The following is a 26,522-nucleotide window of genomic DNA, read 5'->3' as shown; positions in this document are numbered from 1 at the left end:
CCGTCACCACAAACCCATGAAGTGGCGGGTACAAGTATTATCCACATATTACAGATGAGGAAAAATGGGGCTGAGAGGTGAAGTTAATTGTCACAAGCCCGGCTACCACTTATAGCTTTGTCTCCTGAGATCCGTCTTACTCAAACATTGCCATCTTGGGTGGCCAGGCATTGCAGATCCTGCTCTATTTGTTGGGGAGCCTTCTTGCAGGGTGAGGGTGCCCGACCTCCAGGAGAAACAAGGGAAAGTAAAAGCAGCTTTGGCCTAAGGGGTGGGGCACGGCAGAAGCAGTTAACACAAAGAGAATGGTCCCGTACCGAAAGTCTGAATGTTAGCATGGGAGGTAGTTTCAGGGAGCTCGATCCTGGATCCCTGCGCCCCAGACCCGTCTACCTCTGATGTCACAAGACGCGCCACAGAAGACCCCTAACACTTGCCCCGCTTTCGGAGGACAAAACCGAAGTCAGACCTGCCACTTGCCCGGGTCGTGAGCGGACCACGGCTCCAAGTCAGAATGCGACGGAGATGCATGCAGCCCCTCCCCACCCCGAGGTCACCGCCCCCGGTCCGTCCGCTCTCCCGGGCGGCCCTTCACAGCCCGCAGCAGATGAGAGAGCTACCGAAACTCCACGCACCCAGACCGGACCCTGACCGCGCGCCTGTTGCGTCAAGCCGCGGAGCTCGCGCCTGGGCTGCGCTTCCGGCTCGCGCTGTGCCAATCACCGACGGGCCCTCGGGGAGCCGACGCCTAAGAGCCCACTCTCTAGGGAAACTGACACGCCACTGGCTGGAAGAGATGCCAATCCTGAGCGTCTCCCTGTTTACGGGGTGGGGTTGCGCAGGCGCCGAAGGGAACCGTCTCTGGACTGGGTAGGGCGCCCCCGCCTCTGTTGTAGCTGCGGTGTTGTCTTTTCTGCCTGAAGGATGGTAAGTGCCAGACCCTGGCGGGAGGCAGCCCCAGCCTCAGGCCCTGGTTCTCTCATGGCCTGCTGCCTGACGCCGAAGGCCTTCTCCGTTCGTGCATTCCGTAGCATGCGATTGGGCCTGGAGGCTGGCGCTGACAGGGAGGCGGAGGGTGGGAACTAAAGCGCCGGGGCCCGAATGCCGGGGGACCGGAAGTGGCTGCCCCGCCCAGGCTCTGGCTCGTAGAGGCTGAGGGAGGCCTGCCGTAGGATGTTAAGGCCGGGCAAGTGAGCTTTGCCGGGTGGTCCTCCTTCCTCTGAGACTCCTCTCCTTCACTTCTTCCCCCACCCCGATAGCCGCGAAGCATCTCGAGAGCGCAGTCGTACTATCCCAGGAAGGCTCGCGGAGGGCCTGATGCATCGGCCTCGGCCTCCACAGCCGTTCCTTCCCTAGCATTCCTGAAGGGTGGTCACAGGGCCTTTGCTGCATTTAGCAGGTGTTTCATAAATGCTTGTCGGAGGACGGGGAACTCGGTACCTCGAATTCTATTGTCGGGAGGTTATGCTTGTTAAAAGTTCTTCCCGACATTGGGTGAATGAAATCTGTCTCCTTCCTGCTTATTATTATTATTATTGGTGCTAGAATAAATCAGATCCCTCATCCACATGACACACCTTCAGTTACTTGAAGGCAATCATCATGTTTCCTGCCTGAGTTTTCTCCAGGTTAAGCAGTCCCTTAACAGGCAATGGATTCCTTTGGCATGGTCCTCTGGTTAAGCTCTTATGGGCATTCTCTAAATTGTCACTGCCCTTCCTCAAATTCGATGCCCAAACGCTCTACAAGATGGCCTGATTAGAGCTTAGAACAGCAGGACTGTCACCGCTTTTGTACTGGACGTTTTTCCTCTCCTAAGGTAGACTGGCTGCATTAGATCACTAGCTTTTTTAGTTGGCTTGTCACACCACTAGACCATTCAGATTTGTGGTCCCTAGTCTTTTCTCACATAGTCATATCTTCCCCCTTCTGCAATTGTACATTGGCTTTTTTTGAACCCAAGTAAAGACACTTTACATACAGGCCTGTGGGATGCCCCTGGATACCACCAGGATGACAGAAAACCATGAACCAACACATTATTTGTGCTTGTTTTGATTCTTGCTTTTTCCTCCGTTTCTAGATTCTATTCACGTACTTGCTTTTTTGATACCATTTATTTGTATCCGGATTTACAGATATTCCTAAATCTACTTCCGCAGCCCAAATGTTCACCCATTTTATAGATTTTGCCAGGTCTTTTTGTATTTGCAGAATTTGGCTTGTCCAACTTCCTTATCCTCTTATGTTTGCTCATTGTGAGTTTATTGGGTCATGAGTCTAATACCCACCAGGAAATAACCAGAATATGAACTACTTTCCCAACACTAGCCCCTGGGAAGAAAGTGCTTCTCTACGTCCAACCTTATTGAAAGAAAGGAGTGCTTGGGATCAAAAGGTTTTTCTTTGAAGCAAGCCCTCTGAAGTAAAGTTGACTTTACCTCCTTAGGTGGTTTTAGATTTGACCTCTGTTATGTATCTTGTTTATACATTCCTAAGTGTTTACTATTGCCACGGAGTCCTTGTCACACATTTCTTGTATAGAGTTTTTGTGATGTGTCAGGTCTTCAGGTGCCAGTTAATTAAGTGCATTAAGTCTCAGAGGCTGTCCTCCCTTCCCTTATTGGAGATTTGCTTCCTGGAAGATGTTTGAATTTTTTGTTTGTGCACTAGACGCTGAGGTTTCCATTTGTTCAATGGTTCTGTTGTTTTTCTTCCAGTTCTCCTAAATAAGAGACATGAAGGACACATACTGCCCCCTCCCTCATGCAACAGATATAACATGTTACTGTTATATTTACATGAGTCTTTACAAAAAGCTTCACAGGCACGAACCTGTTTTACTTGCCCTATCTTATTTTGCCTTTACAACATCCCTCTTTGAAATTAGATAGGGTTGATATTTTCAGCCCATTTTACAGGTGAGAAAAATGAGACCTAGAATGAACTTCCCAATGTCCTAGAACTAGCAGTAGAGGAGGCAGGGCTCAAGCCAAAATTTTCTGACTCAAAATTCAGGATTCTTTGATAACACACAGTTTTACCTGTATGCATATTAAGTATTTCACATGGTCTGTATTGTACAAATTAAGCTACTTTATTAGGGCTTGGGGCCAGACACAAAAAAGGTGAAAAGAAAGCAGGTCATCCCCAACATGGAAATAAATTAGTAGATAATAAATTTGGAACTTCTTATCCCATAGAAGCAATGTTGTAAATGTTGGTTAGATTCCTGTTATTAACCCATAATGTAGCTGAACCATAACACCAGTAATACTAGAGGACCCAATCACTTTTTATAACTTTTTTTTCCCAAAGGAATGGAAGCTTCTCAAGGATAGGGAGTATATTCTTCATTTTCTCTTTGTGTCCCAGAGCCTAGCCCAGCACCTTGCACGTAGTAGGAAAGGGAAGAGAAGGGAATAAATATTCATTAAGCACCTCTTCTCTGCCAGGCCTTGTGCTGAGACCTTAACAATTGTTACCTCATTTGATCCTCTCAACAACCCGGGGAAGTAGTTGTTGCTATGATCTCCATTTTGAAGTTGAAGAAACTGAAGCATAAAGAAGTCAAGTGCCTTGCCCAGGGTTGGTCACACACCTCCTAAGTGTCTGGGGCCAGATTTGAACACAAGTCTTCTTGATTCTAGGTCTAGTGATCTGGACTTCCATATTACACGGTTTTTAAATTGAAATGGGAAACATTGATATGGGAAAGGATATTCTAAAGAAAAAAAAAAGAAATATCTTTCTCCAACAGGAGGTTTAGGCATTCTCCCTTCTGCTTTGTGTCTAAACCAGGGGTGGGGAACCTGAGGTCTTGAGGCCACATGTGGCCCTCTGAGTCCTCAAGTGGGGCCCTTTGACTGAATCCAAACTTCACAAAACAAATCCCCTTAATAAAAGGATTTGTTCTGTAAAGCTTGGACTCAGTCAACAGGCAGCATCCAGGGACCTAGAAGGCAGCATGTGGCCTTGAGGCCAAAGGTTTCCCACCCTTGGAAGCAGTTAAAGGTGTAGTTAAAGGGCTTCCCTGGACAGCAGAGAGTATCCCAGGTATTTCCACTGGCAGTAGGGCAGGGATGGAGAATTTGCTATTTCTAGCTGATCTTTGATGGGGAGGTAAACGCTGAACCTTGAATAGGAGCCCAGCGAAGTTGTTCCTATTTACAGGAAGTTTATAACTTAAGTATCCAAATCCCGTGGACATTAAGTATTCCTCCCTCATGGGCAGGAGGTATTTGGAGAGAAGAGTAAAGACTGGAATAAATAGCATCATTATTCTGTGCATCCTTGTCGGCTATGTTAAGAAGTGTCCCTACTAGTGTGAAATGGACCTGCTTCAGGGTGGTGAAGATGCATTAAGACTGTAATGATCATCATGGCCTGGTTTGTATTAGGTTTGAACACATTCTACAGTAACCAAGTTCTGTAGTTACGATAGGAGGACTTAGCTGGAGTGGAGGCTGTAACAGCATCCAAGGAACTGTTACAGTGACCCCAGGGCTGACAGTTCCTGGCAAAGTTTAAGGAGGAGTCGGGAACTGGGTGTAATGAACTAATCTTCTTGTTTTTTCTCTCCTTTTTTTTTTCCATTTGCCAGGCTGAAGTAGAAGAAACCCTAAAACGAATTCAGAGCCAGAAGGGAGTGCAAGGGATCATTGTTGTCAATTCAGAAGGTACTTAGTTCCCCTTCTCTGACCGTATAAGAGAACTGCCATTTCTTACAGTTATTGTCCCACTTTCATACTCATGATCTTGTTTTATCCTTATGACAGCCCTGCTAAGGGGAGCATAGCTTCCTAGCTTCTTAACTCTTTTACAGAACAGGAAACTGAGGCTCAAAGGCAGCAAGAGTATAGTGAACAGAGCCCTGAACCCAAGTTCCAGTCCTGGGTCTGCCATTCTCTAGTTGGGTGATCAAGGGCAACTTATTCTATGTGCCAGAACTGTCCCAAGCCATTAGAAACCTCCTAAGCCCAAGGTTCTTGAAAGTATTTCTTGGAAAGAGGGGGAAGGCATAATTATAAAGAGAAAATTATCACTAGATAGCTTGGCATTTAGGCTTCTTTAGAAACCTTAGCTAGACCCAGGCGCCTCCATACAAGCTTTGTTTCAGCAAGGGCTTATCTATGCTGAGTCCTATGAGGAAGCTAGAAGGTGAATTTAATGTTACCAGGTATCTTACTTCAGACCCAAAAATGTCGCCAACTTGTCATGGAACATGAGTACTGCATTTTCAGGTGCAGTAATGAGGGTCTCTCTTCTAATGCATAGATACAAAGTAACTTCTGTGAATGTTGAAAATTCACCTACATGTTGACTCTTAGAAAATTATAGAATTTTACATTGCAAACTCTTTGATGAAAAGGGTAAGTGTCCTATTTCATCTTTGTGTAGAGTGACCTCCAACACCAGGGGAAACACAAGGTGTGCACGAGTCAGAGAGTGTGATGTGGAAGACAGCATCCTAACTGAACTCTTTCCATGTAAACCTTGAGCTGTGGTCCTGAGCTCTGGGGACCATCTATACCACTCCCAGCATCAAGCGCAGTGCCTGGCAGGGCAGGCAATAGACACTTAGTGAATGTTTGAGTAGTAAGGACTCTTGCTTAAATATTATTTAATCTAATCCCTCATTGTACAGAAGATGAAACCGAGGCCTAGAAAAAGATGAATGACTTGCCTGTGGTCACACAATGAGACTCACATCTCCTGACTTAGTGAAAGGCTCTTTACAACACATCCTGCAGCTTGTGATCGTGAAGAAATAGTGTGATGCAGCATTAGTGGATGAAACCTTACTATGGTCTGGAAGGAAGAGGGAAAGGGAGGATTGGGGAGGAGTATATGAAATAAGCCCTTTTAGAAGCATCATAAAAGTTAAGAAACCTCCAAGCACATCATGCTGGGGATGAGAACATACCAACCAAGTGGTTTGCTTCTGAATCTACCCTATCTCGTGTCAAGAAATGTCAACTGCTTCCGATCATCCTCTTAGTTAAGAAACTACTTGTTTTTCAGGTTTTTGTCTGAACTGCTTTGCATAGAGCCATGAAGCATTCCTAGAACTATCATTTTGAAAGTACTGCCAAAAGCATGGGCACTTTTAGTGGCTTAGCTCTGACAGTTCCTGGGACAGAATTGATAAATATATCGGATCATTTCCTTAAACCCTCCAAAAAGACAGATGAACCAGACTTAATGTTTTCTCTGCCTTGTGGTGAAAATAAAAACGATAATAGATTTATACAGCTTCTGACAGTTTTCAAAGTCATTTCAAGTGTTATTTCATTTGATCATCAGAAAAACCCTACTATGGAGGTAGGGTAGGAACTATGCCCATTTTACAGATGAGAAAACTGAAGCCTGAAGAGATTATACTTTTCCCAAGGTCACATAAATAGTTGTTTGGGCTGCAATTCAGTCACATGTTTTCTAATGCTCTTTCCACATCACTGCCAAACTAGCTCCAAGACAGAGAAAGAGAGAAAGAATTTATTAAGCACTTATTACCTGCCAGGCACTGTGCTAAGCAAGCAAGATGGTCTCTGCCCTCAAGAAGATTACATTCTGAAGTGGGGAGACAATATTGGCTGGAAGTAGGAAGGTTAGGGTTGGGGAGTTGAGTAGAAGCCTGGACCTCCTCCCACTCCCAGAAAGATAAGGCAGTTCTCCTATGAGAGCCAAGGGCCTCTGGTGGAGAGGAGGTGGAGATGAATGTCTTGAGTAGAGAAGGCTTGGCATGGAGCATGCTGGAAAGTGTCTTAGGACTCCAGCAAGATAAGGGAGAAGTTTACCTCTCAGAGCTAAGGGACCCTGGGAGGAAAGAGAGTCAGCTCTACTCATCTTCCCCTTGATAAATGGGTATAATCTTACTCATATGGGGTCATTAGCTTGGTTCCTTTCAAAATAAGCATCTGTCATATTCAACTTTAAGCTGAACTAACCACTTAACGGTATGTTAGATGCTGTGCTAAGTGCTGGATGCTTGCTCCCCACAGGGGGTGGGGTGGGATGGCAAGTACAATAATCGGGAGGAGGAAGCTGGCTTTTCTTTGTTATTCTTTTTTTTTGGCTAGTCAGTGAGGTTAAGTGACCTGCCCAGGGTCACACAGCTAGTAAGTGTCAAGTGTCTGAGGCCAAATTTGAACTCAGCTCCTCCTGACTCAGGTGCTCTATACAATGTGCCACCTAGCTGCCCCTTTTCTTTGTTATTCTAAACTCAGGTCCCATCAACAAAAATAATCATTCAGTTCCACAATCAAGAATAAATGTGATGATGCATCAAAGCATAAATAACCTATTGGTTCTATGTCTTCTTCTGGACTCTTAGTATTTTTTCCACATTTTTGTTGGTTTTGCTGTTTTCTGGAGTCTTCATAGTCAGTGTGCATGTTGTTCTGCTCTTTCATGGGATTCTTCTTATATCTCTTCTGATCTTTCTAATGGTACCACCAGACACTGCTGTTCATATACTACTACAGTTTGTTGAGCCAGGCTCCAGTCATTTAACATGTGGTTGGTTTCAAGTTTTTTGAGGTAACTTACTTCAGAGAGCTTTTTGCCTCTGAAACTGGGACAAAAAGACCCCTTCCACTCATTTAAAAGGTAATCCTTATTGGAATCTAAATGAGTTGACTTTTAAATGGGTGACCCTGTTTGTACCATAAAACTCTCAAGATTATAAAGATTGATCTCTCATTTTATTGTATGATACAAGCACAAACAGGCATTTCCACTAATCATGGGAATGAGGAAGAAGCAGAAGGGGTTGCATTGATTTTTCTCACTTCACCTGTCCTTGGCCCAGGCATTCCAATCAAAAGCACCATGGACAACTCCACCACCATGCAGTACGCCAACCTGATGCACAGCTTCATCTTGAAGGCTCGGGGCACTGTGCGAGACATTGACCCCCAGAACGATCTCACATTCCTCCGCATTCGCTCCAAGAAAAATGAGATCATGGTTGCTCCAGGTAAGAGTCTCATTGCGCGAATCTTAGAGCAGTTCTCAGGATTTCATTGGGCATGTTGGAAAGAAACTTCCTTTGGTGACATCATAAGACATAGGATGAAGGAATTAGAGGGCCTGCAGAGATGATGGTGTTATAAACCCTCATTGTATGGATGGAGAAACTGAGGCTCGGAGAATGTTCAATGTCATACCCAAGGTAACACAGGGAATTTGTGGCAGTCAGGACTGGATTTCAGCTCTCGTGACTCCCACTGGAGTACTGCTCTGCCCTAGACTGCACAGCCACTATTTAATCAAAGTACTTCTCTTCTCCACAGCTGATGTTCATCTGTTGATACTAGCAGGGAGGTGGGTCCTTCTATTTCTTTCTTCCGTGCCTGGTGTTTTAGACTTCTAGGGGTGAAAAGGATCCTAAAATTCATCTAGTCCAGCCTACCTGATGTAAGGGGCCCCTTAGGGTTAGTAGCTGCAGACACTCATCTGCACAGTCTAGGTTGAGTCTCTTTCCTGTCACAATAAGGAAACTATCATTGTTAGTTTACCCCAGTGGTGTCTATCTCGTAGAAATTAACATAATCTATGCTGTGTTGTATTTTTGTTTATTTTGTTAAACATTTCCCCATGACATTTTAGTCTGGTTGGAGCTTTGAATTTGATACCTTTGGTCTGCACTGCTAGTGAGTGAGTCGCAAGCCAGATCAGTGTAGCATACTTTGTCAACTTTGTTTATTATGCATAAACTCTAATAAATAGTTTACTTTGGAGTACCTACTAAGTGTGACATTTCAGAAGTTCGAGGGACATAGTTTCTAGGTAATTAATCATTTTATTAATAGTACTACCATATTATTAATAAAAGGAATGGTCATTTGGCCTACTCTCTTAGGCCAAAGATGAATCATAGCTGGGGGCTCACAGTTTATATGGCTTTGGAAGAGTGGGTGTTCCTGAGGATAGCTGTCAACTCTGATTGGTTAACAGTTAATGAGGTAGATTTATTCTAAAGAGGGCCTGAGGGATGTGACTTTGATTAAGTCACTCTTACTCCCAGACCACCCCCAGGCTCTAGGAATCTAGACAAAGGATCTGTATCCCCTACCCTGAGCCTGAGTGGAACACAATGAATGGGCCAATTTCACTTTAGATTCAATTCCTTGTAAAGTTGGGTGGGGTAGCAATAACCAGATTGAGGAGAATTAATCCTATCTATTCTTCAAAGTCCTATCCTTCCAAGGCTGAGTTGTCAAATGAAGACTTAAAAAAAGGGGCAAACTCTGGCTCTCCCCAAATCATAATTTCTATCACAAGTACAGAAACAGGAACAAGAGCTATATTTCAGTCAGTCAGCATGAATTTATTAAGTGTCAGTTGTGTGTTCTGCACTGTACCAGGTGCTTGGGCCACTAGTACAGAAATGACAGAGTCACTTCCCTGGAGAGAACAGGAGCACAAGGAAGTCTGCACAGGATGCGCACCAAACAGATACAAAGGACAGATTCTTGGGTAGGAGGGCTGACCTTGGTCAGATTGAACTTGCTGTATGCTGTAATTTGGTTGAAGAGGCCAAGTTTTTTAAGGTTGAGATGCCATTACATGCTGACTTCATTTCAATAAACTTTTAGTAAAGATTTACTATATGAGAGTCCCTGGGTCCAGCACTGGAGATTCAGACTGAGATGAATAAGACCCTGTCCTTTGCCTTCCAGGAACTTAGGAGTCCATACAACTTGTGACCAGCCTGTTCCCCCACTTTGGTATAAAGGATGTCTGTATTTTCTGCCACACACATACCCCTACACAAACAATCCTGCCTCCAGTCTGGGCAAATGTCCATTTCCAAGGTTGCCTTAGAGGCATACTATAGGTCATGAGGTGTAGAGGTTAGGGGTCCTGGAATCCTAAAATCACGACACGTGGGTCCTGCCCAAAAGAATTAGATCCAAGCTTTCTTTCAGCCAAAACACGGTTTATTGAAGATTCGCCATATTAGCTAGACTCTTAAGGAATCTGAACATCTATGGGCTATTGACTAGATTGTGAAAATCTGCGCAGTGGCTAGATTCTAAGAATCAGAGCATCTTAATGGAGACAAGATGGACCTTATATACAGAAAGCCTGTGGGGAGGGTTCTAGGAATGGCCAAGTAGTTTGGGGTGATGGGAGGAGGGGCCTAAGGAGATCTGGATGAGAGTGGCCAGTAAACTGGGGTGAACAGAACTCCTGGGACCTGGACAATGGAGAGTACAAGGGAGGGGAGATTGGGTGTAGCCACAATGAAAGGCCAGTTGATGGCATTATAACCTCAGGGGAATGCCAGAGATTTGGCCAAGTGAGAAAGTCCAGGGTTTTTCCTTTCTGGGGTCTGGATCTATCCTCATCATAGGTACTAGTGCCTGAAACAAAGATGCTTCAAACCAGAATTTGAATCTCCCTATTCTTTAATCAGTAACTTAGATAAGGACAAAAATAGCATCCTTATCAAATTTGCAGATGACTCAAATCAAGGGTAGAGAACAGTTAGCTAATATATTGGATTGATAGAAACAGGATTTTAAAAGGTATTGATGGGCTAAAATGTTGAGCTGAATTGAATTAAGAAGATTCTTAATGGGGATGAATGTGAGGTCTGACACTTGGATTTTAAAAGTTAACCTCACAAATACAAGATGGAGGGAGGCTTGGTTAGCATTTCATTTGAAAAAGATCTATGGCTTTTAGTGGACCACACACATGAGTCCATAGGATGATTTGGTATCCAAGAGGGCTATGGCAGTGTTCGTCGGAATGAAGGGAGAGGTCACATTCAGGAATAAAGCAGCAAGAGCCCTGAATCGCCCATCCCCCAGTGAAGAGGAACTGGGGAACGGGTTACCTTGGAAGGCAGTGGATCCCCCCCTTCCTGAGCAAAGGCTAATGACTTGTTGGATCTGCTGTAGAGGAAATTATTTTTCAGGTGGGGGTTGGCCTGGATAAGCCCTGAGGTCCCTTCTCATTCTAATTTGCCAATCCCATCACTCCTGTGACTCTGAGGCTTAGGAAAAGCAAAGTACTTGTCCAAGGCCACACAAATTTGTGGCAGAGCCTGGACTTGGAGTCTGGAATCAGTCTGTTATCAGTCTGTTGTGACATACATCTTTTCTTCTTTTTGCAGATAAAGATTATTTCCTGATTGTGATCCAAAATCCAACAGAATAATTTGCCATATTCGAGTTGCCATATTTTTTTCCTTTAATTTAATAGTCTCCCTGAAAGAAAGCATTACTGTCAATTCCCTCTCACCGCTGACTGGCATGTGGAAAACAAAATTATCATGTCAGACTGGATTTACAGAGATCATGTGACCCAGGTGGGGTGGGGGAGGAGTGGGGCAGATTGATTTTCTTATCCTTTTTCTTAACCTTGAATCTTCGGAGGCTACAGTTGGAGCCTTCAGCCATCAGGAAGAAAGTCCTTGGAGACAAGCTTAATGGCCTGGGCTGGTGCCCACCCCCTAAGGCCTGAGCTCCCTTCTGGCCAGTTGCCCCCCCCAACCCCCCTCCCAAATCTGGGCTCTGGGCTTCTGGTTTTAATTTTGTTGCTATTTTGAAATGCTGTCTAACTAAAAATAACTGTAATGATTATTCTTTTGTTGTATCTTTACATGCCCTGTTGGGAAGGTCTCCTCATGAGCTATTTTTCCGGGGCGGGGGAGGGTCTGGAACCTGGATCTGTGAGGACAACACAAGCAGCAAGAGATATAGTGGAAAGAACATTGGGGTCAGATAACCTGAGTTCGTTGTCTTCTTGGGCAAGTCACTTCCCTTCTTTTGACCTCAATTTCTTCTGTAAAATGAGAAGGTTGGATTGAGTAACCTTCAGGGGTTCTTCACATCTAAATCTATGATCCCATGACCTGGTAGAGGAGTCAGCCTGTGAATCCAGTGGCAGCTAGGGAGGGGGCTGCTGAATGTGTGGCCTCTCCAAGGGATTTGAAGGGGACACACATCCAATGGACAAGTCCTGGTGTGAATGGGAAACCATCCATCTCTGTCTTGCAGCCACATTCAGTGGGTCTGGGGGGACTTTGGGCCCCATTGGGGATTGCTCTTGTTCTGGCACAGAGGCTAACTAGGTTCCATAGGCCCGTTAGTAGTAGAGCAGAGGAGGAACCTGCAAAGGGCTTGAGAACCAGCCCAGAAAGATGAGGGGAGTCTGAAGGGATGGCCCAAGGACCAGGAGGGAAGCCTGTGGAAGAAGCATGATCGGCTTTACTCCAACTTAGAAGAGACTTTGTATGAGCATTTCTGCTGCACTTTCCATGTTAAGAGGTCAAGAGGAAAATTAACTGATGTGAGGCCCTGGGGGATTCCCTATAAAGAAAGATTCCTTTGGGCCCTTTGAGATGCTATTGACCAATTAAACGGTTATTCACTAAGCACTTACTGTGTGGGAGCTGGTATTACATTATGCAGAGTAACCTGTGAGGAAAACCTGGATCCAGGTCCTGCCTCATATGTACCGACCCTGGGCAGAGATCACTTAACTGCCCCAGGAAACAAACTGGATGTTACAGAGATGCTATTTATTCCTTACTAGGAGCAACCTATACTTTGTAAAATCACAGGTGCAGAGCATTCTGGGGGCACAAAACAATGAAGACTCATTGGGGAGTACCTCTGAGAGGAGTAGAATGGGGTGAGAGGCTCACTGAAGGCCTCATGGTTGAGGTAGCGTTTGAGTTGAACCTTGAAGAAAATTTCAGGTGATGGAGGAGGGCTAACGTAATCCTAGAAAGGTAGGTTGGACTCTGAGTATAGAGGCCCCTAAATTCTGAGGATGAAGTACTTGGTTCTGGGGGCCTCGAGGAGCTGTTGAAGGCTTTTGAAAAGGGGAAGGAGGGATGGATAGCTTCTGAGGATTAGGTGGGAAGAGACCAGGTAAGGGGACCACATAAGAAGCTATTTTGTAGAGAAAGTGATTTTAGACATTTTCTGAATATTTTCAGCTACAAGGCTTTAATATTAAAGGAGGTTTTGGGGTTAACACCTGTTAACACAAAAATTACTTTTTGTGGAACAGCATATTTTCCCTTTCTCAGAAAGGTCACATGAAATAAGGTGTTTGTGTGGCATGAGGGTACAAACACTACCTTTGACTAGCACCTGGCATGTGAGAGCCAACACCAATTCCCAGTGCTTCGGGTGTGGCAGTAGAGGAGGATAGTGAGGCCCAGGCAGCCTTGAGGCCTGGTATACACTGGGTGATTTCCTGCCTTCATAAAAGGATATGGATCCTGGCACTGGGGGTAGGGTAGGGCTTTGTGATGGCCCTTTGAATCTACTTCTGCCATCTCCAGCTGCCTCAATCATTTACCTCCCCTAATGGGACATCTTGTAGCTCAGCTGTAGCCTGAATATAGGAGAGATTCCCTAGACACTGGGTACTCCCTTCCATTTTTCTCCACTAAAAAGTATCCACAGCCACTTTTGAGCTCCACAGAGGAAATGAGGCCCTGTGTTAGGTGAGAACATAAGCCAAGCTCCCTGAGATTGCTGTCCATGTCACAATATAGGCTTGCTGGAGAAACTTTCTCATCCCAGGCTCTCAAGTTAAGAGACCCAGCAGGCCTTTTTGTGTGTCAGTGAGAGAGCCTCAGTTCAAATTGCTTCTTTCAGAGTTGGTTATTTACTTAATCCTTGTGTGTTCTTTGCAAAACACTTCAATAGTTCTCCCCAGTCAATAGGAGCAGAATTCATTTTGTTAGGCCCAGATTATGTGCAGAGCACTATGAAGCACTGAACAGAAGCCAGGACTGACATCCCTACCGTAAGCCAAAAAAAGAAGCAACTCTGTAGAATCCTGGAGTCTGAAAAGCTGCTTTTACAGAGGAAATCAAACCCTTTAGCACGACCAGGACTGGGACCCAGGCTTCCAGCACCATTCTGCTGTGTATATTGTTTGTCTCATAGCCATATCTCCTTTCAGCGTTTTGAGAGGACAACCAAGAACGTTTTTCTTTACAAACCTCCTGAACTGGGGGCAGCTAGGCGGCACAGTGGATAGAACACCGGCCCTGAAGTCAGAAGGACTTGAATTCAAATCCAGCCTCAGACCAAATACTTGACAGTTACTTACTAGCTGTGTGACCCTGGGCAAGTCACTTAACCCCAATTGCCTAAAAAAGAAAAAAAAAATAAACCTCCTTAACTACCTAGAGTTAAAGGAGTAGCCACTGTGTGGGGTGATGGGAAGAGTTAATCATCAGTCCCTTCTATTCAGCTTCTCAGCTTTCCCTCCCTTCTTCACACTTCCCTCCTCACTCTCTCAGCTCTTCGGGGACACAGAAGCTGCTTGGTAGCCTTTCCTGTGAAACCATATGGCATTTAAACGAGCCTCAGTTGTGAATTTTTTATTTAAAACATTTTCCTATCAAACATCAGCATTTGAAAATCATTTTCATTCACTCCCCTCTCCCTGTCACAAACACTGCCAAGGGTTAAAGCCATGTTTTTGCTTTTGTTAAGTATTAAAAAAATGCCATTTAATTGAATTTAAAGAAAAGGAAGAGGGGGGAGGGCTGTCCGAAGTTAAGGTGAGAGATCGATCTGCGAACAGGAGCAATGAACGTGGAGGAGCAGGGAACGTGAACCTCCCGCCGGTGAAACCAGTCCGAAAGATGTGCCAACATAAGCTGCAAGAGACCTGGTGGATCACCTAGGCCAACTCCCCTATTTCACAGGTGGGGAAACTGAGGCCCAGGAAAGTCCTGTGCCTTACCCAACGTGAGTTGGGCGTGAGGATATTGAAAACAGCCGGAAGGCGTGGTTTCTAGGTCCTGCTTTGCCACTGCTAAGTCACCGTGTGCCCTGGGGCAGGACCGGCCTCTGCTTCTTCCGCCGGGGCCCGGGCTCTAAGTCCTGCCTGTCACTGGGGACGCCCGGACATCCTGGCCGAGTTCCCCGCACCTATGATCCTTTTCTCTCGAAACCAAGGCTGCGTCTTCTGGGGAGCGCAAGGCCGAAGGACCCGGGGGTCGCGGGGGCTCAGCTTCCAGAGTCCGGCTTGCCCATTCCGCCGCCTGCCGCAGAACAGCCAGCACCTCCGGCTGCGGGCCCTGTCCTTACTGCTGTGGGTCCAGCCCGCTGCTGAAGGCCCGAGCGCGGCGCGCGAGTCCCGGCCTGGGAATGTAGGCCCTGAGTTAGGACTCGAGGGGGCGGGGCAAGTGACGTCGCGGCCTGGAGCCGACCTGTGCGGCTATCTGTTGTCATGGCAGCGACCAGGAAGGCGATGTCTCCTTGGGAGCCCCGCCTCCTCAGTTGTCCATTCCTGGCCGGAGCTGCCTTTGCGTCACGGGGTCAGTGGGCGGATGGGGTGGCTTTTTCGTCGGCCCAATAGCAGGGCAGGGCCAGACTCCCCTTTAAGGAATGTTGTGAAGTGACGTCACCGAACCGAGTTACCATCTCCTTCGGGCAGCAGCTGCTCGGGTTTGAGAACCAGAACGAGCCCGAGCGCGCGCGACAGAGAACCCGGAGCAGCAGCGGCGACACCCGGATCCCTGACCCTGAACTTCCCACTCCACCCCACCCCTGCCCGACCCAGGACCCCGGCGCGATGCCCTCCGACCGGCCCTTCAAGCAGCGGCGAAGCTTCGGTGAGGCCGGGCCGGGCCGGGGCGGGGTAGGGGTGGGGGGCTGGAAGGGTCCGATCAGATCCTGCGGGGCGTCCGGGTACCTGCTGGGGTGGGAAGCCGGCGGCCGCTAATGTCATGAGCACGCGTGGCGTCACGCAGATACCTACAGGGTCTGGGTACAGGAGGGCAACTCCGGGGTCGCCCCCACCTCCATTGCGAGAGCTCCGGGGCTGGGCGGGGGGGTAGGGGGAGAGCGGCCTCCCGGACTCGATCTCCTTCCCCCACCCGGGTTTGCCCTTTAAGGGGCGTAAGGGGAGGAGACAGACGAGGCCCCTCCCCCGCAGCCCGGGCGTGTTTACTGCGAGTGGCCAGGGCGGGGGGCTGGCTCAGGGCCAGGGGAGAGCCTGTGCTGCGTCTGAGGGTCGCCGGGTACCCCTGCTGTAGCCCAGCCCGGCCGTCGGAAGCTGCATTTCCCACGCACGCAAGGGGAGCCCTGGACCCCTGCCTAGCCCGTCTGGGTCGGTGCAGGGGGTTGGGGGGGGTGGGAAAAGGTCTCTTGGGTAGCCTGAGTCTCTCCGGGCGGGTGTGTGCATAAGACAGTCTGGTGTGAGGGGTGGGGGCGGGTGCTCGTGGCCGGAGGGGTTCCCCGGGACGGGGGCTGGGGCGGAGGGGCGGCGGTGGACGTGTGGGCGGGAGGCCGGGTCACCCGGAAGCTGGCGCCTCCTTGTTTATACATGGTGGCTCCCAGTGCCCAGGGAGCCACAGTGAGGGAGGGTCTCTGCGGGCCCAGGCCGCTTGCTTCGAGTCACCCGGGCCAGAGCCTCACTGCCGCCTATCTTTCCAGCCGACAGATGCAAGGAAGTGCAGCAGATCCGCGAGCAGCACCCCAGCAAGATCCCGGTGAGTGCCGGGGTCTGGGCCGCCTGCACATGCCTGGGGCTGCTGCTCTGCACCTGCTTCCTCTTACCCAACCTTCTTCGCGTAGGTGATCATTGAGCGATACAAAGGGGAAAAACAGCTGCCTGTCCTGGACAAGACCAAGTTCCTCGTCCCTGACCACGTCAACATGAGTGAATTAGTGAAGATCATCCGGTGAGTGAGGCCCACCCCTTCCATTCACCCACCTTCCATTGACCTGGGCAGTGCTGACTGAGTCTGACCTCAGGCTTGGGCTGAGGTAGGGCAGTCCAGCCATGAAAACTAGTGCCATTAATAGAGGTAGTGTCCAGGATGAAGCGGGGGAGGGGGGAGGAAATTCGGTTGTTCTCTGGCCTGGTCAGCTGACATCTAGAATACAGCATTCGATTGTGGGAACATGTTTAAGGAGGGGCACTGACAAACTCCAACAGATCCACCGAATAGTGTCTAGCCTGGAAATGAATTAGAATTCATGCTATATGAGGATTAAAGGAACTGAGTTTGTTTATGTTTTAGCCTTTAGAAGTTAGAGAAGACATGATAGCTGTCTTCAAGTATTTGAAGAGCTGCCATGTGGAAGAGGGATTAGCCCTGGGCTTCAGAGGGTGGAGTCAGGATGTGGAAGGAAGCAGGAGGCAGAGAATGGATCAGCAGAAACTCTAAAACCCCAAACCATCCAGTGAGAGGCAGGAGGTCTCTGGGACCTCAAACAGGGCAGGGTGGGTGGATGACGCTTCTTAGAGATGCTGTCAAGGAGATTCATAGGTGGGGAAAGGGGTTAGACTAGAGAGCTCAGAGGTTCCTTCCAGCTCCAGTGTCAGGGCCCAGAGCTGGGAGTTAGGGGTCTTGTTGCCCTTCCAATGGACTCCCCTTGTGCCCCTCTCCCCTATGCAGCCGCAGACTTCAACTTAACCCCACTCAGGCCTTCTTCCTGCTGGTGAACCAGCACAGCATGGTGAGCGTCTCCACACCCATCTCAGAAATCTACGAGCAGGAGAAGGATGAAGATGGCTTCCTCTACATGGTTTATGCCTCCCAGGAGACCTTTGGCTACTGAGCAGAAAGGGGCAGGGAGTATCCTGGCCCTGGGAAGATAGCAGCTGGGGAGGGGCAGCCTAGCCCCCTACTCCAGAACTATAAAGCTGCCTCTACCCCCTCTCTGGGCCCGTTCCCCAGGACCCAAAGCAGGAGTGGTTGGCTTAGATCAATGCCAAACTAAGGACTTTGCCCACCCAGGGCTGGAGCAGAACAGAAGGCATCCTGTGTCAATGAGGAATTTTCATCTACCCCAACTCTGTACACATATCAACTCTCGGTGCTACCCCCAGATGCTAGAGCCTCGGGGGCTGCTCTGTCTGTCTGTGTGTCTGTAGGTGGGGGGATGAGAATATAGATATATAGCTATGTATGGCTGCCCCCTCTCAGTTTTGAAAGTGGAGGGGGTAGGGTAGGGGAAAGGGGGTGGGCACCTGTGGGCCTTGGCCCTGCCTTGGCTCTGGTCTTTTTTTTTTTTTTTTAGGCACCTGCCCCTCCCATCTTTATTGCATGCAGTTTGGACCCGTCCCATGCTGGCAGCCACTCCAAGGACTGAGCTTTCCCCTTGTGACCACAACCCTGCCTGCTGTTCTTCCGAGTTATGTACCCCAGTGTCCTGGAGCACCAGCCTGTTTGAGCTACCGTTACTCTGTATAAATAAAGAGAAATTCAAGTCCTCCCCAGCTCTGGGCCAGTGTTCCCTCTCTGCCTTCACAGCAACACAGCCTGGTCGAACTTCTTGGACACTAAATGCAGATAAGATGCTGGGCCCTTTCCCCTGACCCAGCCGTCTCTCTGGTCTGAAATGTAACTTTCGCCTGGCCGCTCTATCTCCAGCATCCCTCAGGCTGGTATTCACATGTCTCTTCTACAGGCAGGAAACTTGTTTTGTTTTGTTTTTCCAGACAAATGAAGGACATTTCCATGTCCAAATATGTGTCCTTCAGAACACATCCTTGTTACTCCAAGACAGTTACGACTTTTCTCAGTGCCCCATGAGAAACTCTATCTCATGATCACTGAGCCACCACTCATGGTTATTGCCCTCAAACAGGCGCTTCTCCAGTAGTCCATCTCAGCTCTGATGGGCCCGTGGGTCCCAAAGCACCTTCCATAACAAGACCTGCTAGTGTGTGGAGCATGAGCGTCCTCCCTGGACTTGGGGGGCAGGGCCTATTCAAGAAAGACATGCCTATGCACATAGAGTTCTGTGTGGTAAAATTTTAAGTCTTACACGCACATAAGGGGCTGATTTTTAACCTCTATCTGAAAAGGAAAAGAGGGATGGCTGGGGAGAAAGGCAAAATGCCACAAGGAGCCTTCTTTAGCCACTGCTCCAACAAGCTCTGAGCCTCTGGTATCTTTCCCCCACACTTAGCCCTGAGGTCCTGGGCCTCTAGCACAACAGCCCAGGACTACATTAGGCACGTAGGACCACGTTAGGGGTGTGGGCCTACAATTAATGATGTAACAGAAGAGCCTCCATTCCAGGTCCAAGGGCAGATAAACCCACTGGAGTGGGAGCATCATAGCTCAGGTCTGTATCGCACTTGTGAACCCCCTCACTTCAGTCTGCTCCCCAGCTTGGCTTTCCCCCACCCCTTTCTCATTTCCACAGACAACCAGTATTCACTACGAAAAAGACATTTATTCAGCATCAACAACACACCAAGGCTCTGCCTGACTTTTAGGTTCATAGGGAAAGGGGCTGTCCAGGCTCAACGGCAAGGGAAAAGTATAAAGGAACAGATTTTGACCTGGGAGAATAAAGGGCAGAGGAAGGAATACTTTGGCCTGGGAGAATAAAGACCACGGGTAACTTGTACCTTGCTGAGGTGGACGAGGAATAATCTATGGAAAGCAAGGGAGACAAAACAGGGTATAGGATTTGGGGGAATAATGGGGGAAGGACCTGCTGAAACCAGGATTTCCAGGGAGAAGAGAGAGAACTCACCCAAGGCCCTCCACTGCTCCCCAAGGAGGGGAGCCCATGGCAAACCCAGCCATTTCCCAATCGGGGACTATTCATCCTCCATGCTGAAGGCTTCAGTTTCCAAAGGGGCCTTTGTTGATAGCTGTTCTCTTGTTTGGAGTTCCAAGGATCCAGGTCTGTGAAGGCATCATGAGCTCCCCCTGACCTCTAAACCAAACCCTCCCCAAACTAGGGCCAAGATGAAGGGAGAGGGGAGGGGGCGCGGCAGCTCAGCCCACCCCCAGTTCTCCCAACTTGGTATCAGAGGAGTCCATCTCCAGCAGGGCCAGCTGGCCCCCCTCACTACTTGAGCACCAGCATGGCCTCAGTCCCATCCTGGCGCTTCAGGTGGAGGCCATGAGTGAGGTAGTACTCCCGCCGCAGGAAGGCGTAGAAATAATCTGAGATGAACAGGATCTAGGGGAGTAGAAAGGGCAATGAGAGGATTCACACACTTCCCAAACCCCACCCTCTCTGATGCCTCATAACATTGTGGCCTGGGGCGGCCAGATGGCGCAATGGATAGAGCACCAGCCCTGCAGTCAGGAGGACCTGAGTCCAAATCCGGCCTCAGACCAAACATTTGACACTTACTAGCTGTGTGACCTTGGGCAAGTCACTTAACTTCAATTGCCTCACATTAAAAAAAAAACAAAAACCAGTAACATTGTGGCCTGTCACCTCCAGGGCTTCTACTATAAAGAACGGCCTAAAGTATATCCCAAATCACAGCCTGTTAGGGGCTGAAGAGCTATGAAAGAACGGAGTAATAACAACATGCACATTTAATAAGCAACTGTTTCTTGAAGGAATTTTCCACAAGGTTTGGAAAGGAGGCAATAGTTCTCATTTCTACACTTTTAACATTTGCAAAAAGCCTTCCTCACCATAGCCATATTATTAACCCCATTTTATAGATGAAGAAACTAAAAAGCTCAGTGAGAAGTAACTTCCCCAAGGTCCCACACCTGTTACATGGTAGAAGTAGGTCTTAAACTTTAATATCCTGACTCTGAGATCATTATCCACTTCGGACTATAGCTAACCAGAAAGGGTTATCACATCCCAGAAAAGTTGTCAAGACAGAAGCTAAAAAGAAAGCAGTGATGAGGGGCAGGAAAGGAAAGGGTTAACATTTCCCTGAGAAACCATGCTGAGATACCTTGATCTGATTCCATGGAGAGCCGGCCCTTCACTTTCCCAGAAGGGAAAGACAAGTAGAAGGCAAGTAAGAGAATGTGACCTGGTCCTATGCTGTGGATGGAAGGCCCTTCATCCCAGAACTCTGCCAGCAGTCACTGGTCCCTTCATCTAACTGCCTAAAAGCAATAGCTTCAAGCCCACTCCCAGATCCAAGGACAGGAGATGGCTGCCCTTTGGCCAACCAGTCAGAGGAGTTTCTTCTGGGGAATTTTCCCAATAAGTAGTAAAGCCATGACTAGAACTCAAATATCCTGACTCCCCAGACTAGTGCCCTTTCCACTGCAATGCTTGACTGTGATTCAAATTCATTACTACCCACTTCGCTCCACCCAATACCTGGCTGCCTGTGCACATTTTGCCACAACTGGATTATTATTCTCAGCCTGAGACTTCTCCAGACTGACCATCTCACAAGAACAGAGAAAAGCTATGAACACTATAAAAACAGCAAAAGTAAGTTGTGGAGGAAGATGGGGACTGACATTAGAGTTGAGAAGACTCAGGAATCTCAGCCTCTAGGATAAAAAGTGTACCCAAACACCAACTGAACAGTTTCTCAGGCCTTCTGGTGTTCTACATGGGCCATGGGGAAGAAAGAATGGGTGAAGGGATTGGTGGAAGGGCCACAATGGTGTGGTACAGAGGGCCCTGGAAGCCTCCCCTGAAGAGCTAACTCTGCCCCTGAAAATCTACAATTTCCTGTTTTCCCCACATCCTCCACCAGGCAGCCCTTGGCCCCTTTGTCCTAAAGAGGTCAGAAGGAAGCTGATTCTTTAGTTTCTGAGAAAGCAGATCTGCTCCAGCTATGACCTGACACCAACAGCTGGCAGCCTTGTAACTGCAAAAGGAGGATGAGATGGGAAGTAAAGGGGCATGGAGGTCTTCCCTGCACTGGACAGGGCTGACTGGGTAAAGCAACAGGAAGAAAAGTATGACCAACCCAAGGATCCTACTCAGGATTGTGGAGAGGAATAGCTCCTCCCTCCACAGGAAGTCACACCCTGGCCTCAAAGTGGCTTCCTTGGAAGACATCTCTGACTGGCAGGTGAGACTGAAGAAAAAAAGAAAAGCTATACACCCAGAACCATACTTGGCACTGGTGGAAGTAAACAGATAAATAAGACACAGTCCCTGCTCTCATGAAGCTGACAGTCTTAAAGAGAAGCTGTCAACACAGTGGGCCTCCCCAACATGAAGAAGGGTGGATAGAGAAATCTCTAGTTAGATCTAACCAACTCCCAGCCAATTTCATTTGTTTGCCACTATACATATGATAACAATGTTCTGGCTATAAAAATAAACTGAATGTGCCTATTATTCGTTGTATTAACTGATTAAAGTTTTGTATTCCTTTTTCTTTTTAATTCAAAAGAACATAAACTTGAGGGCAGATAGACAAGCAATGAGTCATAAAATTTATTAGACCTTGTGACCCTATGTCTCCATTGCTGACTCTATTCCAAAAAATATAATAAAAAAGGAAAACAGGATCTATATGTAAAAAAACAATCAAAGCTGCTCTATATACAATAGAAAAAAGGAAATATATAACCAACAAACAGCTGAATACAGTATGAGATATTAAGGTAATAGATTCCTAGTCAAAGGATTTGAACAACTGCAATCTATCAACAAGTATGAAAAATTTCCCCATGTAGCTAATAAAGGAAATGTAAAATTAAAAACTCTGAGGTATAAATATAACCTCACACCCATCAAATTGGCAAGGATGATAAAAGACAAAAATACCACATGAAGTAAATTAAAATGAATATTGAAGGGGTTTCGGGAAGACAGGCACACTAAGACTATTGGTAGAACTGTTCTGAAAATCAATTTGGAATACAAAAAAGTTACTATTATACATATTCTTTGACCCATCAATCTCACTACTAGGCATATACCCCAAGGAGGGGGCAATGACAGAAAGAAAGGTCTTATATATACACAAAAATAATTCTAGTAGAAATTTTTGTGTCGGCAAAAGACTGGAAATGAGGCAAGTGCCCATTGCCTGAGGAATAGCTAAACAATGGGGAAGAGGGTATGAATATAATGGAATACTATTTACTGTAAGGAACTATGAATTTGAGAAATTCAGGGTCACATGAGATTTATATGGACTAATGCAGAATGAAGAAATCATAACCAGGAAAAATTATATATTCATGACTACAATAATGTTAATGCAGACAAAACTAAAAGACAGGAACTAATAATGAAATGATAAACACTGGTTCCAGATGACTAATATTAGAAAATACTTTTTTTTTTCTTCTTGGTAAAAATATAGTGGTGTGGAATGTTCTATATTTTGTTAAAGGCAGTTACTATATCAGACAATTTTGCTTAAATGTTATTTTAGAGGTTGTATTATGTGAGTGTGAGTGTGTGTTTTAATATGAGAGGGCACTCTAGAAGGAATAGGTAGGGATGGGGGTGTAAAAAACAAAATGCCTAAGTAAAATATTCAATATTCTGTAATAGAATATCATAGTGCCAAAAAATGGAAGGAAATATAGAAAGATCTATAGGATGCCAGAGTAAAATTAGGAGAACCAGAGCCTGTATGCATAGTAACTCCAACCACATTTTGGAAAAAGAAGGAAAGCTAGGCCAAAGGTGGCAGAATTTTAGAAAGGTCTAAAAGAGGATATAGAACAAAAGCATCTCATTCATTTGTCTGTTATTCATTAATTCTCTTGTTTCTGCCTTAATAGGTTAGGGATATTTGATTTGTTGCTGACAGTTACCAAATTTATCACAAAAAAAGTTTATAAAGTAGATGAACTGAACATTTCATATTTCTTTCATAAACATTAAGTTGCTTTCTACTTATATGCAGTCCTGGATTTATCCCTGATGGGTCAATGACTCTCAACAGAAAAAAAAATTCTCACTCCAACATAGAAAGGTCCTATTTTTCTCTGAGAACTATTCTCTGAGAAGCTGTTCCTATTTCACATGTAAATTTATAAATGGTTACAAACCCTGTGCAGCCCCATCCACAGGACTGGCAAATAGGTGGTTTCCTACAGCTAAGAAACAGTTCCTGCCTGGCTTCACAGTCTGCTAGCCATTCCTGTTCAGCTGAGCTACTTCAATCTCTGGCTGCTACACCCCCATGGAGGGCCCCCTACTTTCCTGTCCTACCCCACAAAGTTTGAAACAAAGCTTCTTCACTGCTATACACTGGTAATTAGCAAATAATTAGCACCATGTGCAGAAAGATGCTTAATAAATGCTTCTGAGGACCGCCTGAATCATGTGTGCACACGGTGCTCTACCTAATACACAAAGAATTCTTCCTACAGAAGAATGCAGCCACTTCCGCTGCACTCCAATTTAAAAAAAAAAATTCTTTAATTCAGGTGGCTTGTCCATTTTTATCTTGTATGATGATTCAACATACCAAGCACAGGATAGATGAAATTCATGCTGGAGCCAACACAATTTTAAAGGCAATCAGAGATCAGTTTTTTAAAGTATCTCAAAGATGACTCCAAAAACAACAAGAAGATAACAGCATCTACTGGTCCTTATGCTTATTTTTTCATTGTTTTAAAATCTTTACGAGGATAGTATATATGTATGTTAACGGTATCAATAAAAATATGAGAAGCAAACAGGTTTTTGGAAACCATTTTCTGCAGAAGACTAACGACACAGATTAACTGAGAAGGATGGAGGATATATAACTTTTTTCTCTATTTATTGTTTGTAGATTTCAAAAAAGCATTTGAGTCAGTAAGCCCAATGCAGTTTAAGAGAATTTCTTTCAAGAGGGTGTCTTCTATGCCATGGAATCCTAAAATCACACGAGGTTTCAAGGTAGATGAAATCACAGCAAGATTTTGTTCTAAGAGCTACAGAGTATCAGCATCAAGTAAGGCAGAAAACAAGGAGACACATAAGCTCAGTGTTTCAACACTCTGCTGAATAAAGACCAAAAGATATATGAATTCCTGATTCAAGATTAGGTTTTGCAGATGCTGATATTCACAGATTAACACTATGCTAAATACACAGAATCTTGGAACACTAAAAAGTCTTCTCAGTGATTACTCAAAAAAGAGTGGCTTAGCTATCCACACAGGAAAAAAATGTATGGAAGGCACACACTACCTGGCCCTAGGCTATGGCACATAGCTGGACAGGCAACACACTGAGTGCATCAATACATTAATGATCTAGGTCCAGAAGTGAACAGAAGGCACAAACTGGGCTGGATCTCATTTATGAAACTATGCATTGTAGTTAATGATCCAAAACAACTGGCTGCTGCAAAAATCCCATTAAAAAAAAACAAAAACACCAATATTGTTCGAGTGATACCATAGAGCTGCCAATCTGGGACCACGACAATTTTTATTTTATTTATTTATTTATTTATCTTGCTTTTTGGTGAGGCAATCAGGCTCTTGCCTAGTGACTTGCCCAGGGTCACACAGCTAATAAGTGTCAAGTGTCTGAGGCTGGATTTGAACTCAGGTCCTCCTGACTTCAAGGCCAGAGCTCTATCCACTGCACCACCTAGCTGCCCCACCACTACAATTTTAGAAAAATCACAATTGTAGGGGAGCCAAAGGGTAATGGAAATATGCATCCTAAATGTAAAGTAGCGGCCTATTGTCAAACAGAACTTGCATGCAAGGAGCAAAAGACATCATCAAAGACATGTTTGACAGGCAAATGAGCTGGACCACTCAAACAGTGGGAAGGAAAAATAAAAATGAGACAGCTGAGTTCTGCACTGGTATCCACAAATATTAACAGAACCAGAGGAAGGGCTGCGGTGCAATGGGGTGGCTATTCTAAAAATGATCCCAGGAAAAACACGGAAGAATATCATAGGATGAGAAAGTGTGGGGAAATTGTGATCTCCATTAGCAAAGAGAGGACCCATACTGATGAGATCATAGATCCTTCAAGTATCAAAGTGTGATTCAAGCAACAATTCTCATGACTCTGGGCACATGTCAGGAATAAAAGTCTATCTGAGCAGTTAGGTTTCTTTAACTTTTTTATTTTTGCTACAATGGCGAGACGGTGTATTTGCAAATAACTGATGTAAAAACAAAAAGAATCAATAAAACTTAATTTTTTAAAAGACTAAATGATAGGTCTGGAACAACTCTCCCTTGGGAGTACGACTAAGTATACAACTTGATACTGATGAAGAATTTCCATTTCTTTCCAAGATGGATTATAAAGGGACTAATTTTTTGCCTTTGTTTGTAAGCTTAGTGCTTTGTACTGTGTCTAGTACATATTAGGTGCTTAATACATGCTAATAGTCTCTCTGGGTCTGCATCCAGTAGGTCCCTAAAGTCACTTGTTTGCACTAGCATTCAGAAAGCCATTAACAAGCAGGAAGGTCTAAGTGTTGTACATCAATTGGAACTGGTATTCCGAGGCTAGAAGCCCTGCAGCAGCAAGATTTGGCCTTGGTAACTGCTAAGTAAGTATCAGTGATTTTAACAGAAAATGGCAGCTGTATGTGGGGGAAATATTTTGAAAATGTAGTCCATGTTGTGGATGCTGTCAGATTCAGTTGATGTGATTAGCTGGTTTTACTAAAATGTTTATTTCTCTTTTTTTTTATTCTGTTTTATGAGGGATGGCTCACTATGGAAAGGGAGTATATATTTAGAAATTAAGGTGATATAAGACAAAAGAAGAAGGAAGGAAGGAAGGAAGGAAGGAAGGAAGGAAGGAAGGAAGGAAGGAAGGAAGGAAGGAAGGAAGAAAGAAAGAAAAAGAAAGAAAGAAAGAAAGAAAGAAAGAAAGAAAGAAAGAAAGAAA

General features: G+C 46.0%; 3 protein-coding genes across 4 annotated transcripts in view; 2 read left to right on the top strand and 1 right to left on the bottom strand.

Annotated features, from left to right (window-relative positions):
* The first annotated feature begins 826 nt into the window (after positions 1 to 826).
* On the top strand, positions 827 to 12,394 carry DYNLRB1 (dynein light chain roadblock-type 1). Its single transcript, XM_027867257.1, has 4 exons — positions 827 to 927; positions 4,604 to 4,679; positions 7,814 to 7,981; positions 11,132 to 12,394. The coding sequence occupies exons 1-4, from the start codon at positions 925 to 927 to the stop codon at positions 11,173 to 11,175; spliced, it is 291 nt and encodes a 96-aa protein (XP_027723058.1). The 5' UTR covers positions 827 to 924; the 3' UTR covers positions 11,176 to 12,394.
* Positions 12,395 to 14,120: 1,726 nt separating this feature from the next.
* On the top strand, positions 14,121 to 18,225 carry MAP1LC3A (microtubule associated protein 1 light chain 3 alpha). 2 transcript variants are annotated; one of them, XM_027867091.1, is made up of 4 exons: positions 15,408 to 15,610; positions 16,434 to 16,489; positions 16,575 to 16,681; positions 17,402 to 18,225. In XM_027867091.1, exons 1-4 carry the CDS (start codon positions 15,571 to 15,573, stop codon positions 17,562 to 17,564), a joined length of 366 nt encoding a protein of 121 aa, XP_027722892.1. In that variant the 5' UTR covers positions 15,408 to 15,570; the 3' UTR covers positions 17,565 to 18,225. The 2 variants fall into 2 exon arrangements, 1 of the variants encoding a protein (XP_027722892.1); XR_003569539.1 differs by lacking the exons at positions 16,434 to 16,489; positions 17,402 to 18,225 and having other exon boundaries at positions 14,121 to 15,610; positions 16,575 to 16,663.
* Positions 18,226 to 19,170: 945 nt separating this feature from the next.
* The window catches only part of PIGU (phosphatidylinositol glycan anchor biosynthesis class U), a 111,143-nt gene continuing 103,791 nt past the window's right edge, over positions 19,171 to 26,522 (bottom strand). The window contains exon 12 of the mRNA XM_027867090.1: positions 19,171 to 19,931. Within this exon, the coding sequence (XP_027722891.1) occupies positions 19,818 to 19,931 (114 nt within the window). The 3' untranslated portion in view covers positions 19,171 to 19,817. The remainder of the gene's footprint in view (positions 19,932 to 26,522) is intronic.

This window comes from Vombatus ursinus, unplaced genomic scaffold (assembly GCF_900497805.2).
Source record: "Vombatus ursinus unplaced genomic scaffold, bare-nosed wombat genome assembly UNPS02014785.1, whole genome shotgun sequence".
Taxonomy (NCBI): domain Eukaryota; kingdom Metazoa; phylum Chordata; class Mammalia; order Diprotodontia; family Vombatidae; genus Vombatus; species Vombatus ursinus.
Note: the sequence above shows the minus strand (reverse complement) of the source record. Positions and strands in the feature narration are given on the sequence as shown.